The sequence below is a fragment of the Podarcis liolepis genome (assembly GCF_965112155.1).
Source record: "Podarcis liolepis genome assembly, chromosome: 15".
Lineage (NCBI taxonomy): Eukaryota > Metazoa > Chordata > Lepidosauria > Squamata > Lacertidae > Podarcis > Podarcis liolepis.
The window spans coordinates 23,321,354-23,333,918 of record NC_139566.1 but is presented as its reverse complement, the minus strand read 5'-3'; the positions used below and the strand labels follow the sequence as shown (position 1 = coordinate 23,333,918).

The 12,565-nt window shown below is 46.7% G+C and overlaps 1 protein-coding gene across 1 annotated transcript in view; it reads right to left on the bottom strand.

The window, feature by feature from the left end:
- The window catches only part of SRRM4 (serine/arginine repetitive matrix 4), a 123,360-nt gene extending 121,828 nt beyond the window's left edge, over positions 1-1,532 (bottom strand). The window contains exon 1 of the mRNA XM_083478680.1: positions 835-1,532. Within this exon, the coding sequence (XP_083334806.1) occupies positions 835-965 (131 nt within the window). The 5' untranslated portion in view covers positions 966-1,532. The remainder of the gene's footprint in view (positions 1-834) is intronic.
- Positions 1,533-12,565: the final 11,033 nt, after the last annotated feature.

The following is a 12,565-nucleotide window of genomic DNA, read 5'->3' as shown; positions in this document are numbered from 1 at the left end:
TTAAATATGGTGCTTTAAAAAAAAAAAAATCATTAAAACTCGAACATTCAGAGAGATTGGACATATTCTTCAAAGCTCAACCCCAAAACCTTTCTTGCTCCTTAATAAGCCACTATCCAGGTATCTGATATGCTCCTGCAGGCTCTTAATTTCTACCGGTCCAGGAAAAGTTTCCACATCCACCTCCTCATTTACACACAGACTCTCACAAACCCCTGATCTACCCCAGTTAGGGAAGATCTCTTAGCCATTGATCAAACAGAAGGCGAGAGGGTCCCTGACTCCCTGCACCCACAGGGCTGGAGCAAAGGGCCCTCTTCCTCCATAATTGTTATTTACCATTTAATATGCAAAATCCCTGAGTAGCTTACATAAAACATAGTAAGATAACTGGGGGGCGGGGGAGCAAAATGCATATACTACATTGAAAACCCAAACCACAGAGAAATACATCAGTCAAGACAGAGAAGTCATCAATAAAACATGCGGTTAAACATTTATTTTTTTGTTTATTTATACCCCGCCTTTTCCCCAAGACCAGGGCTCAAGGCGGCTTACACAATGCAGATAAAACAAAGGAGGCAGAAAAGCATATGCAAATTAATAGTTAAAAAGTATAACGGAATTAAAGCAAGATTAAAAACAACAACAGATCTACTAAAACGCAGAGAGTAAGAGCAGCAAAAGCACTATTTTCAAAGCTCTTTCCTTACAAAACGGCCAGTCTCCCCCGTGCCCCAGCATGTTGGAATAAAACAGAATAAACCGCGGAAGAAGAGGAAGGAGGCAGCCGGTCTAGCTTCAAATACAGAGCAATGCGAACAAGTTTCCTACCTGGCCAGGGGCTTGCGGGAGGTGATGCTGGCCACGATGACGCTGCCGGGTCTTGGCGTGGCCACGGCTTTGAAGGTCCCTCTCCAGAACTTCTCGAACAGCTGCTTTTCGCCCTGCTGGACGCTCGCCATGGCCCGACCGTCAAAGCGCCGCCGCGCTCGGAACTGTCCAGGGTTCTGAAATGTTACATTTCCGCCTCTCCGAGCCCGGGGGCTCTCTCACCTGGCCGGCGCCTGCCTAAGACGGTTTGCCCTGGCGGGGTAATAGCCTGGATCGACAATATTTTTTGGGGGGGAAATCACCAAGCCCTGTGTTTCCTGCGTAAGGGAAGCGCCTCCGTCTGCCTCCCGACCCGGCTGTGCGTGCGCGCTAAGCCCAGGCAGGCGGGCGTTTTGTCTTTGCTCCGATGTGACGCGCAGCTCGGGGGGCTGGTCAATTTTCAAGAGCTGCTGCTGCGCTCTCTCCTCCTCCGTCTGCCTGGAAAACATCAGACAAAAGACGGAGGGGCTCCTCCAGCCCGAATCAGCATCACAAAGGGCGGCTGGTCCCCGGGTCCTCCGGGCGTGTGCCTGTCAATGGCCTGGGAGGGGAGAACGGGGGTGGGGAGGACAGGGCGAGGCGCTGACTCAGACGCGATTTAATTGAGAAGGGGAGGAAATGAGCAGAAACTCACGCTCGCCCCTCCAGCTGCTTGTATGCATCTCTTCCCCGCCCCCAGCAGAATCGGGGAGGGAGGGAAGGAACAAGCCTAATTAAATAACCTCACCCCCCCTATTTTGGAGAGAGGCGGGGTAAGGACAGGCCCTCAAGTGCTCAGCGCAATGGCACTTCCTAAGGACTCACAGTCTGTCGCAGGCAAACACAAAGGCTTGAGCTTGCACTTTGTTCGTTTCACAAAATTTATTATGTCCCGCTCGACTGCGAAATAAAATAAAGCCTGAAAGCGGTTAACAAAAATAAAACAGTGAAATTATCAGTAAAAACAACTGTTTAAAACGTCAACTAGAAAAAATGTATTCGAATGTATTCGAATAAGCTGTGATAAATTATATACTGTACATCTGATTGTCCCAAAAACGATGCTAATCAAGCCTTTTAACGAAAAATTAAATTGCCATATCTAACCTCCCCCCTCAAAAAATAATAATATGTAAGTTAAAAACGAATTGCAACTAAAAACAGGTTGCATTCAATTTTAGTTCTAGACACGTGGAAATGGATGGGCAACTTAGGTCCCTTAATTTCAATGGGTCTACTTTGAGTAGAAATTTGCTGCATACAACCAATAGAATATTGTAATACCCTAAAGCCTTTCTTCCAAGGAGCTCTAGGTGGTGTGAGTGGATCTATGCTTTCTGACCTTTCAGCATCATGATCCAGTGAGGTGGGCTAGGTTGCGACTGCCACCCCCAGGTCAGCCAATGTGTCTCACGAGTAGATGGGGAGTTGAAAGCTGGTATTAACCTTCTCACCACTTCAACCTGACATCCATCAGTCAAGTCAATGCTTTCCTTTCGTGGCAGTTTCCACTCAAAATGGCCCAATGAGGGTGTGTGTGTGGAGATACAGATATCTTTCCCATTGTGTTCTGCTCCTACCTGATTTGAAACATCCCAGCTGATATCAGTCCTATGGTTTACACAGCCTAATCCAAAGCATGTTTACTCAAAAGAAATCCTCACCGTGTTCAATGGGGGTTTGAACTCAGGTGTGGGCGAACAGAAGGTGTATGGAAAAGAACCTGGTTGGTGTGACATGACTCCTCATCAATGTTCTTCTGTAACTTTTCCTGGAGTCGGGGATAGGAAAACTGGGGGAGGGGGGGGTTCATATTGTTCTTCTATTTCTTCTACAACCTATTAAAATCATATATATATATATATATATATATATATATATATATATATATATATATATATATTTGCTTTCGTAGATTTTCACGGGTACAGGAATGCAGGTTTTGGTGTCTTCGGGTGTCTTCCCGTGTAAGAGTTGGGGTGTCTAGGCGACGTTTCGACGAGGTCTCACTCGTCATCTTCAGGCTGGTGCTTTCGGCTTCTTGTTACTGGAACAGAGCAGGATCTCAGTGTTTGAGTTCCTATAAATACTGTTGAGGGGGTGTGGTGTATAGCCTCCAACGTTCTGGGCAGAGAGGAAGTTCCCAGGTTAGTGTGCCTTTTCTTCTTTTGTTCCTTAATTACTTGAGGGATATCTTGAGTGATTTCTTGAGTGATATTCTGAGTACCACTTAGGTGGGTCATTAAGTGTGGATTAGTTGCTAAAGCTTTCGTGTCTTGACCTCTTGAGCTTGTGAAGAGTTTTTCTGAGAAGATGGCTGTACTGCACTTAGTTGTGCTCTGGCTTGGCTTCGTGTATAGGGGCGAGCTGTGGTTTTGTGCCCTGTGCCAGCCAGATCTGTGTAGGGATTGCAGGGGGGTGCAGCATCCGGAGGTGCCACTATGGTTTGGCTACTGGATGGAGTCTGTAATTTATCTGTGGAGAGGGTCTGGGTTTGGGTCTGGTGTGGTTGATTGGTGATGGCGTTCTGTGTGCCTCTGGTTCTGGTGTCGGTTTTTGTGGGGAGGGCTAATTTCCAGATGTCTGGCAGGCGGGACGTGTCGTCACGCTTGTTCATGTTGTGAGGGTGTTTCTCTATCTCGATGGCTTCCATGATTATTCTCTTGTGGTGATGTTCCATGTTAAAGAGCAATTTGGAATCTGCAAAATTAATTTCGTGTCCTGTTTCTTTCATGTGTTGGAAAAGAGAGGAAGTTTTTTCTTCTTTTTTGACGGCATTCTTGTGTTCTGCGATACGTGCATTTATTCGTCTGTTTGTTTGTCCAATGTACGTGGCTGGGCAGACTTTGCAGGGTATTTCATAGACCCCTTGGTTTTCCAACTGGATTTTATCTTTGGGGTTTCTGAGGATATTGGCTATTTTTTGGTTGGTGCAAAAGGCTGTTTTGATATTGTGTTTATGGAGGATTTTGCTAATTTTATCTGTAGTGCCCTTGATATAAGGAAGGAGGGCCATGCCATTGTTTTCTTCTGTGTCTTGGTTTTTGGGGGGTGTTTCTTTTTGGATTAGCTTCGTAACCCTGTTTTGCTGGTATCCATTGGCGATTAACACATTTGAGAGATTCTGTAACTCAGTTGTCAAGTGGTCTTTGTCAGCCAGGCGTTTGGTTCTGGAGATGAGAGTCTTGGCTACGGAGTTTATTTGTGCAGGGTGGTGGTGTGATTGTGCATGTAAGTAGCGGTTGGTGTGTGTTTTTTTCCGGTAGATAGTGTGTCCTAGGGAGCCATCAGGTTTTTTGTAGATTAGGACGTCAAGGAAGGGAAGTTGGTTGTTGGCTTCTATTTCCATAGTGAATTGTATTTTGGGGTGTAGGCTGTTGAGATGTGTGAGGAAGCTATCTAGTTTTTTTTCTTTCCCGTGTGGCCAAATTACAAAGGAACACCCCCCAAAAACCAAGACACAGAAGAAAACAATGGCATGGCCCTCCTTCCTTATATCAAGGGCACTACAGATAAAATTAGCAAAATCCTCCATAAACACAATATCAAAACAGCCTTTTGCACCAACCAAAAAATAGCCAATATCCTCAGAAACCCCAAAGATAAAATCCAGTTGGAAAACCAAGGGGTCTATGAAATACCCTGCAAAGTCTGCCCAGCCACGTACATTGGACAAACAAACAGACGAATAAATGCACGTATCGCAGAACACAAGAATGCCGTCAAAAAAGAAGAAAAAACTTCCTCTCTTTTCCAACACATGAAAGAAACAGGACACGAAATTAATTTTGCAGATTCCAAATTGCTCTTTAACATGGAACATCACCACAAGAGAATAATCATGGAAGCCATCGAGATAGAGAAACACCCTCACAACATGAACAAGCGTGACGACACGTCCCGCCTGCCAGACATCTGGAAATTAGCCCTCCCCACAAAAACCGACACCAGAACCAGAGGCACACAGAACGCCATCACCAATCAACCACACCAGACCCAAACCCAGACCCTCTCCACAGATAAATTACAGACTCCATCCAGTAGCCAAACCATAGTGGCACCTCCGGATGCTGCACCCCCCTGCAATCCCTACACAGATCTGGCTGGCACAGGGCACAAAACCACAGCTCGCCCCTATACACGAAGCCAAGCCAGAGCACAACTAAGTGCAGTACAGCCATCTTCTCAGAAAAACTCTTCACAAGCTCAAGAGGTCAAGACACGAAAGCTTTAGCAACTAATCCACACTTAATGACCCACCTAAGTGGTACTCAGAATATCACTCAAGAAATCACTCAAGATATCCCTCAAGTAATTAAGGAACAAAAGAAGAAAAGGCACACTAACCTGGGAACTTCCTCTCTGCCCAGAACGTTGGAGGCTATACACCACACCCCCTCAACAGTATTTATAGGAACTCAAACACTGAGATCCTGCTCTGTTCCAGTAACAAGAAGCCGAAAGCACCAGCCTGAAAATGACGAGTGAGACCTCGTCGAAACGTCGCCTAGACACCCCAACTCTTACACGGGAAGACACCCGAAGACACCAAAACCTGCATATATATATATATATATATATATATAACTATTTTCAGAACATATGATTTCACCACACACACACACACACACACACACGGAAAGCGCTGCTGGATGCAGCCAAAGGCCCATCTAGTCCAGCATCATGTCCTCACAGTGGCAAGGGGGCACTGTGGTCTAAACCGCTGAGCCTCTTGGGCTTGCTGATCAGAAGGTTGGCGGTTCGAATCCCTGTGATGGGGTGAGCTCTGTTAGGATATTTCCGTTCCACCTTAAAATGGAGCAGGCTTTTGTAAGTTACAGAGTCTGCGCATGTCCTATTCACAGGATGTTTATGTTTGCATATTCCTTTCGTTTTCAGTCGGCTCAGACACGCTGACAGAATGGACGTGTTTTCTTTTGTTCTGTTAAACGCTAAATAAAGTCTGTAAATTATGCTCTTCTGCTCTTCTGTGATGCAAGCTTTCGGCTGCGTTTCTGCTGATAAAGAGGGTGCACCAGCCTAGGAATGTGGCTAAGAATTTCCAAAGGCTTTGTGCCTCTAACTGTTGGATCTGCATGAGTACGGGAGGCCGATGGACGTCCAGAACTCCGGCTTGGGGGCTCATGATGGACACTATCTCCCTGGCAGTTTCCCAACAGCAAGGTTTCGGGCCCAGATTCACGGCACCTACAGAAGAGTAAAGCTGCAACAGACTGCGTTTGAGAGGTATGAAAGGGGGAAAAGCGAAAGCAAAGGGACGCTTTTCTTTGATCTCCGGCAGATTAATTGGCCTGGGAGCCGAGCCAAAGAGTTCGTGATTAATGAGCTGCCAAGATAAGGAGTCTTTCAAGTTAAAATAGACTCACGGCTAAAAGCCAAAAGCTGGAAATGGAGTTTTTCCAAGCTTCTGGAGATGCTCAGTCCCTTAAGTTACATGGGCAGAATTATGAACCCTGGGCAAAATGGTGTGAGAGTTTACTGCGTCAGTTTGGGGTGTGGCATGTTGTTTCTGGAGCCCCCCCAGTTCCTCTGACAGAGAGATGGAAATCAGCTGATTCGAAAGCGATGGACATAATAGTCCTATCCGTATCTCTTGAGGAAATTAAGACGCTGGCTGGCAACACCACTGCACGTGCAATGTGGACTGCTTTGTTGAAAGCTCACAAACCAATAATCCCAGCCCAGAGTTTGACTGCATCGGAGGTCCTAGCTGTTTCCCAGAATGCGGGTGATTGCAGGGATGCTGAGGGCACCGGTTGCAAGCTGCAGGGGGAGCTGACCGTCACGTCATCCCAGGCAGCATTCCAGCCTCCAGGGGGAGCCAAGGAGTCGGCAGCTGAGAGCTCTGTTTCTCATGGGAACCAAGGCCATCGCCTTTGCAGAGGCCGGAAAGGCAAAGGTAAACAGCCGCCTGCAGATGGCCAGGAGCAGAGGGAGGGTGAAGAGCCCGCGCAAGAGAAAAACAAAGCATTGTTTGCTGGCACGGCTTCACCAAAGGCTAAAGGCACGTCTGCAGATGGCCAGAAGCAGGGGGGCAAGCTGCAAAAGCCCACGCCAGTGGAAAGCAAGGCGTTGCTTGCTGGCACAGCTTCACCAAAGGCTAAAGGCAAGTCTGCTGGCCAGGAGCAGCAGGGGGGCAAGCTGCAAAAGCCCACGCCACTGCAAAACAAGGGTTTGCTTGCTGTAAAGACTGCTCCAACAGCCAAAGGCGACTTTGTTGTGGATTCAGGCTGCACGCGCCACATCTCCAAGGACAGGCATCTCTTTATCTCCTTCAAGCCCCAAGAAGGTGAGATCCACCTGGCTGATGGAAGGACGTTGCAAATTGCAGGAGAAGGGACTGTGAAACTTGCAAGTCTGCACACTACCATCAGTAATGTACTTTTTGTTCCAGGAGCTGCAAGCAACTTGTTGAGTGTCCCTCAGCTTACTGGGCGTGGTTTTCAGATTTCCTTCAAGAGGAGCGTCTGTGTCATCAGTAAAGGCAAAGAGGACTATTTGCATGCAAAGTTTATGGATGGTTTGTTCCATATAACTTATGATGACACTGCTGTTGTGTCAAATGCTGATTCTTGTTGTGTTGCACAAACTAACAAAGTTCTTCATGCAGGTTGCATTCATGATGCGCATCGAAGATTTTGTCACCTCTCTTGGAAGGCACTGGCCAAGATGCCAGAGGTGGTTGAGGGTTTGAACATCAAACCCTGTAAATTTCACATGAAATGTGTATCTTGTGCAGAGAACAAGGTGAAGGTTGCTCCAAAAGGCAAGGAGTCTAGCAGGCAGGCTTCCAAACCCTACCAGCTAGTGCATGCGGACCTGGTTGGGCCACTTGCGCCCTCTTTAGGAGGAGCAAGGTACTTCATGATTCTGATTGATTCTTTTTCTAGGTACATTCATGTGTATTTGCTCGAACAGAAATCGCAAGCGTTTCCGAAGTTTAAGGAATTCTGTGCTTGGTTGGAGAATGTGCACGGTAAACGTATTTCTTGTTTTTTTACTGATCGGGGCGGGGAGTTTACTTCTCAGCAGTTTGAAGCTTTCCTGACTGAGAAGGGAATCCAGCATGACATGTCAACGCCCAGATCGCCATGGATGAATGGACTTGCGGAGAGAGCAAATCAAACATTGCTGCAAGGAATCAAAACCTTGTTGCATGATGCCAATCTCCCTGATAAGTTTTGGGGGGAAGCTTTGGGGAATCTGGTTTACAGTTATAATCGCAGATTGTCATCACCCATTGGTTGTACACCCTATGAGAAGATGTTTGGCAAGAAACCCAACACCAAACACATGAGAATTTTTGGTTCTGACATGTGGGTACGCACACAACAAACCAACAAGCTTGGGAAGCGTGGGGCACACGGTTTGTTCATGGGGTACGAAAAAGGTGCATACAGGGTATGGATGACTGACTCTAAGTCCATTAAGTTCACAAGGAGTGTTGAGTACAATCCTAAGTGGGGGGAAAATGTGGGAATTTTCCAGAGTTACCCAGAGGAGGATGAAGGTGATGTCAAGCAAGCAGCTAAAGATGAGAAAGCTGCTGATGATGAGGATGAGGATGATGAGGATGATGATGATGATGATCAGAGTTCGGATTCCAGTTCAGTGGGCGGCGCTGCTGCTGCTGCTGCTGGTGTCAGTGACAGTGACGACACAGCAGACTACCAGAGCGCAAAAGCCTCAGTCAGACCATCTGATGCGTCTGACAATGAACTGGAAGAACCACTGTTCACCATTGGTCACTATTCTCCTAAGAAAGAGGAGATGAGTCCAGAAGACTTGCGTCTAGTACGCAGATCTGAAAGGGCGACCAAAGGCAGACCTCCAAAGAGGTATGCTGATGAGTTTGCTAAGACAGCAACTGCTGTTATTAGTAGCTCAGAGAAGGTGTGGGAACCTTCAAGCTTCAAAGAGGTTCAGGAGTTAACCTCTAAAGATGCTGAGCCTTGGCTTAATGCCATGAAGGCTGAAGTTGATTCCTTGAACAGGAACCAAACTTGGGAATTGGTACCGGTAGTCCCAGGAATGAGACTGGTTGGCAGCAAATGGGTCTTCAAGGCCAAGACAGACCAGAATGGCAAGGTAGTCAGACACAAAGCCAGATTGGTTGCCAGAGGTTTTTCACAGGTACCAGGACAGGATTACCACGAGACCTACTCTCCCACAGTCAAATATGAGAGCATTCGGCTGATGCTCAAGGTCGCTGCGGAGGAGAAACTGCATGTTTCCCACCACGACATTAATACAGCTTTTTTGTACGGGATTTTGAATGAACAGCTGTTCATGCTTCCACCTGATGGGATGGAGATACAGAAGGGAATGGTCTGTAAACTGCGGAAATCCTTATATGGTCTCAAGCAGAGTGCCAGGTGTTGGAACACAAAACTCACTGAGACATTGCTTTCTCTAGGTTTTCACCAGGGCAAAGCTGATCCATGTGTGTTTGTCAAGGAGGAGGGGCAAAACAAACTGTATTGTTTATGTTTTGTTGATGATCTTCTGATGTTTTGGAAGAATCAGGCTTTTTACCAAAGCACCCTAGCTCAGCTGAAAGAGCACTTTGACATGAAGGATCTTGGTGAGGTATCCAACTATCTTTCTCTGCAGGTGGAGAGAGACCAAGCAGGTAATTTTCTGGTACACCAGACACAGAAAATTGCTGATGTATTAACCAGGTTGAATTTGATTGATGCAAACCCAGCAGACACACCGATGGTGACAGGTTACCAGGTAGACAGTACTGCTGAAGCGTTTTCTGACACAACGCTATACAGATGCATTCTAGGCAAGCTGAATTTCATTGCCAGATGTTCAAGACCTGACATAGCTGTAAGCTGTAATCTGCTTAGCAGACATGCCAACAATCCTACGGTTCAGGATTGGAAAGCTCTGAAGCGCATAGCCCGCTATTTGAAAGGGACTATGCACTACAGGCTGAGGTTCACCAGTCAGAAGACTGGAGGTCTTGAAATCTTTGCAGATGCAAGTTTTGGAAGTGACACCACGGATGGTACAAGCACTTCTGGAGTATGCTACATGTACAACCACTGCCTGTTTGACTGGTTGTGCAAGAAGCAGACGACAGTGAGCCTAAGTTCCTGTGAAGCAGAACTCAATGCTCTGTCATTTTCACTCATGGATTGTGAATGGTTGATGCAACTGTTTAAGGACATCAGGGTATCTGTGAAATGTCCTATACAAGTGTATCAAGACAATAGATCGTGTTTGGCTTTGCTGAACTCCGAGAGTTGCAAGCAGAGAACCAAGTACTTGCAGATTAAGTTACATCGTGCAAGAGAGTGTATCCAGAAAGGACTGATTCAGGTGTCCTACATGGCAGGAAATGAAATTCCTGCTGATCTGTTGTCTAAGGTTGTTAACAAAGAACAACTAAAGGTTTATGTACAAAGGTTGCAATTGGGTGAACCACAGGTACAACAGGTTACACGGAAAGGGGGAGGATGTTAGGATATTTCCGTTCCACCTTAAAATGGAGCAGGCTTTTGTAAGTTACAGAGTCTGCGCATGTCCTATTCACAGGATGTTTATGTTTGCATATTCCTTTCGTTTTCAGTCGGCTCAGACACGCTGACAGAATGGACGTGTTTTCTTTTGTTCTGTTAAACGCTAAATAAAGTCTGTAAATTATGCTCTTCTGCTCTTCTGTGATGCAAGCTTTCGGCTGTGTTTCTGCTGATAAAGAGGGTGCACCAGCCTAGGAATGTGGCTAAGAATTTCCAAAGGCTTTGTGCCTCTAACTGTTGGATCTGCATGAGTACGGGAGGCCGATGGACGTCCAGAACTCCGGCTTGGGGGCTCATGATGGACACTATCTCCCTGGCAGTTTCCCAACAAGCTCCCCTTACTCTGTCTCAGCTCCTGCCAACCTAGTAGTTCAAAAGCACACATGTGCAAGTAGATAAATAGGTACTACTGTGGCAGGAAGGTAAATGGCATTTCCATGCGCTCTGGCTTCCATCACAGTGTTCTGTTGTACCAGAAGCGGGTTAGTCATGCTGGCCGCATAACCCGGAAAGCTGTCTGTGGACAAGAGCCAGCTCCCTTGGCCGGAAGCGAGATGAGTGCTGCAACCTCACAGCCGGCTTTGACTGAACTTAACCATCCAGGGGTCCTTCATCTTTTTACCTGTACCTTTTTACCTTGGATCTGGTATAACGTTTCACCTGCTTAATTTACACCAGCTTGCTCTATGCCAGCTTCTTGTGCGTAGGATCACTCCCGAAGGATGTAATGAGTTTGAGGTTTTCCCTCTCGTAGGCCATGCCTTGCCTCATTCACTCTTAAACCTGGGCAGGTGGGTTGGCCCATGAAATGAAATACAAGCAGAGACAGCAACACAGTACCTTGACAAGGCCCAAAGAGCATAATTAGCAACATTTCTCTCCTCTCCTCTTTCCTGCTCCTTTCTTAACATCAAACCTAAGGAAGAATTCTGCAAATCCAGAGGGCCAGCTCCTTGCTTTGTGGTCCTTCTTTTCCTTCTTTGCCTTAAGACAAAATTATATCACTGTCCATGTTTGGAATCATTAGACTGATGTCTTCCAGACTTTTGATAGTTGACACACAGGCTATTAGGAGCATAGAATGGAAGAGTTGGAAGGTACCCCAAGGGCCGTCTATTTCAACCTCCTGTAATGCAAGAATTGCAGCGAAAGAATCTCTGACAGCTGGCCACTCAATTTCTGTTTTAGAAAACCTCCAGTGAAGGAGAGCCCAACACCTTCCAAAGTAATCTGTTCCACTGACAAACAGCTCCTACTGTCAGAAAGTTCTCCCTCATATTTATGCCACAGTCCAGTTCACGGACAATCGAAGTCCTGGCTGGTGAGTTCGGGACAGGGGGACAAGATAGCGGGGTGGGAGCAGGAACAGGAGTCCAGAAGCCAGGAGGCAGAAAGCCAAGAGTCCAAGGGTCAGAGAGCCGGGAGTCACAAAGTCAAGGGTCCGAGGATCAAGAAGCAAGGAGTCACAAAGTCAAGGGTCCGAGGATCAAGAAGCAAGGAGTCAAGGAGCCAAACACAGCAAGGCAGGGAACGTGTTGCTGCGGCAAAACGCCGAAGCGAAATGCTGACCGTATATCCCTTCCCGGCTCTTGCCACCAGGTGCTGTGAGTTACCAATCGGCCTCACCTGTGTGGCCGCGCCTTGCCTCTTCATAACAAACTTAGGAAGGCCCCAGTCCTGCAAAGTCCTACTGGTCACAGGGCCTGGCTCCTGCAGGCACTCCTGACAGTTTAGTTGGAATCTCCTTTCTTGTAACTTGAACCCATCGGTTCAGATCCTAGCCTCCAGAGCAGAAGAAAACAAGCTTGCTCCCTCTTCCATGGGACAGCCCTTCAGGTTTTTGAAGATGGCTCTTTTATCACCTCCCAGTCTTCTCTTCTATTATTATTCATAATATTATCATCATTTCTGGATTAAAACATTGGGGTGGGGGTGGGGGATCTAAGCCACTTGCAGGTATAAGACACCATAAATTAAGATGAGAAAATAGCAAATATATTATGATAAAAGGAATCAAATGGGTTCTGAATAGACATTTAAAGCACCCAGCTGATTGAATGTCCATAATCTCTTTTGGGAAGGTATTCTGGAGGATAGATGCTACAGCTTAGACCTGGAAGGTTTGAAAACTGCATGTTGGAAGATTCAGAAGAGACAAAATG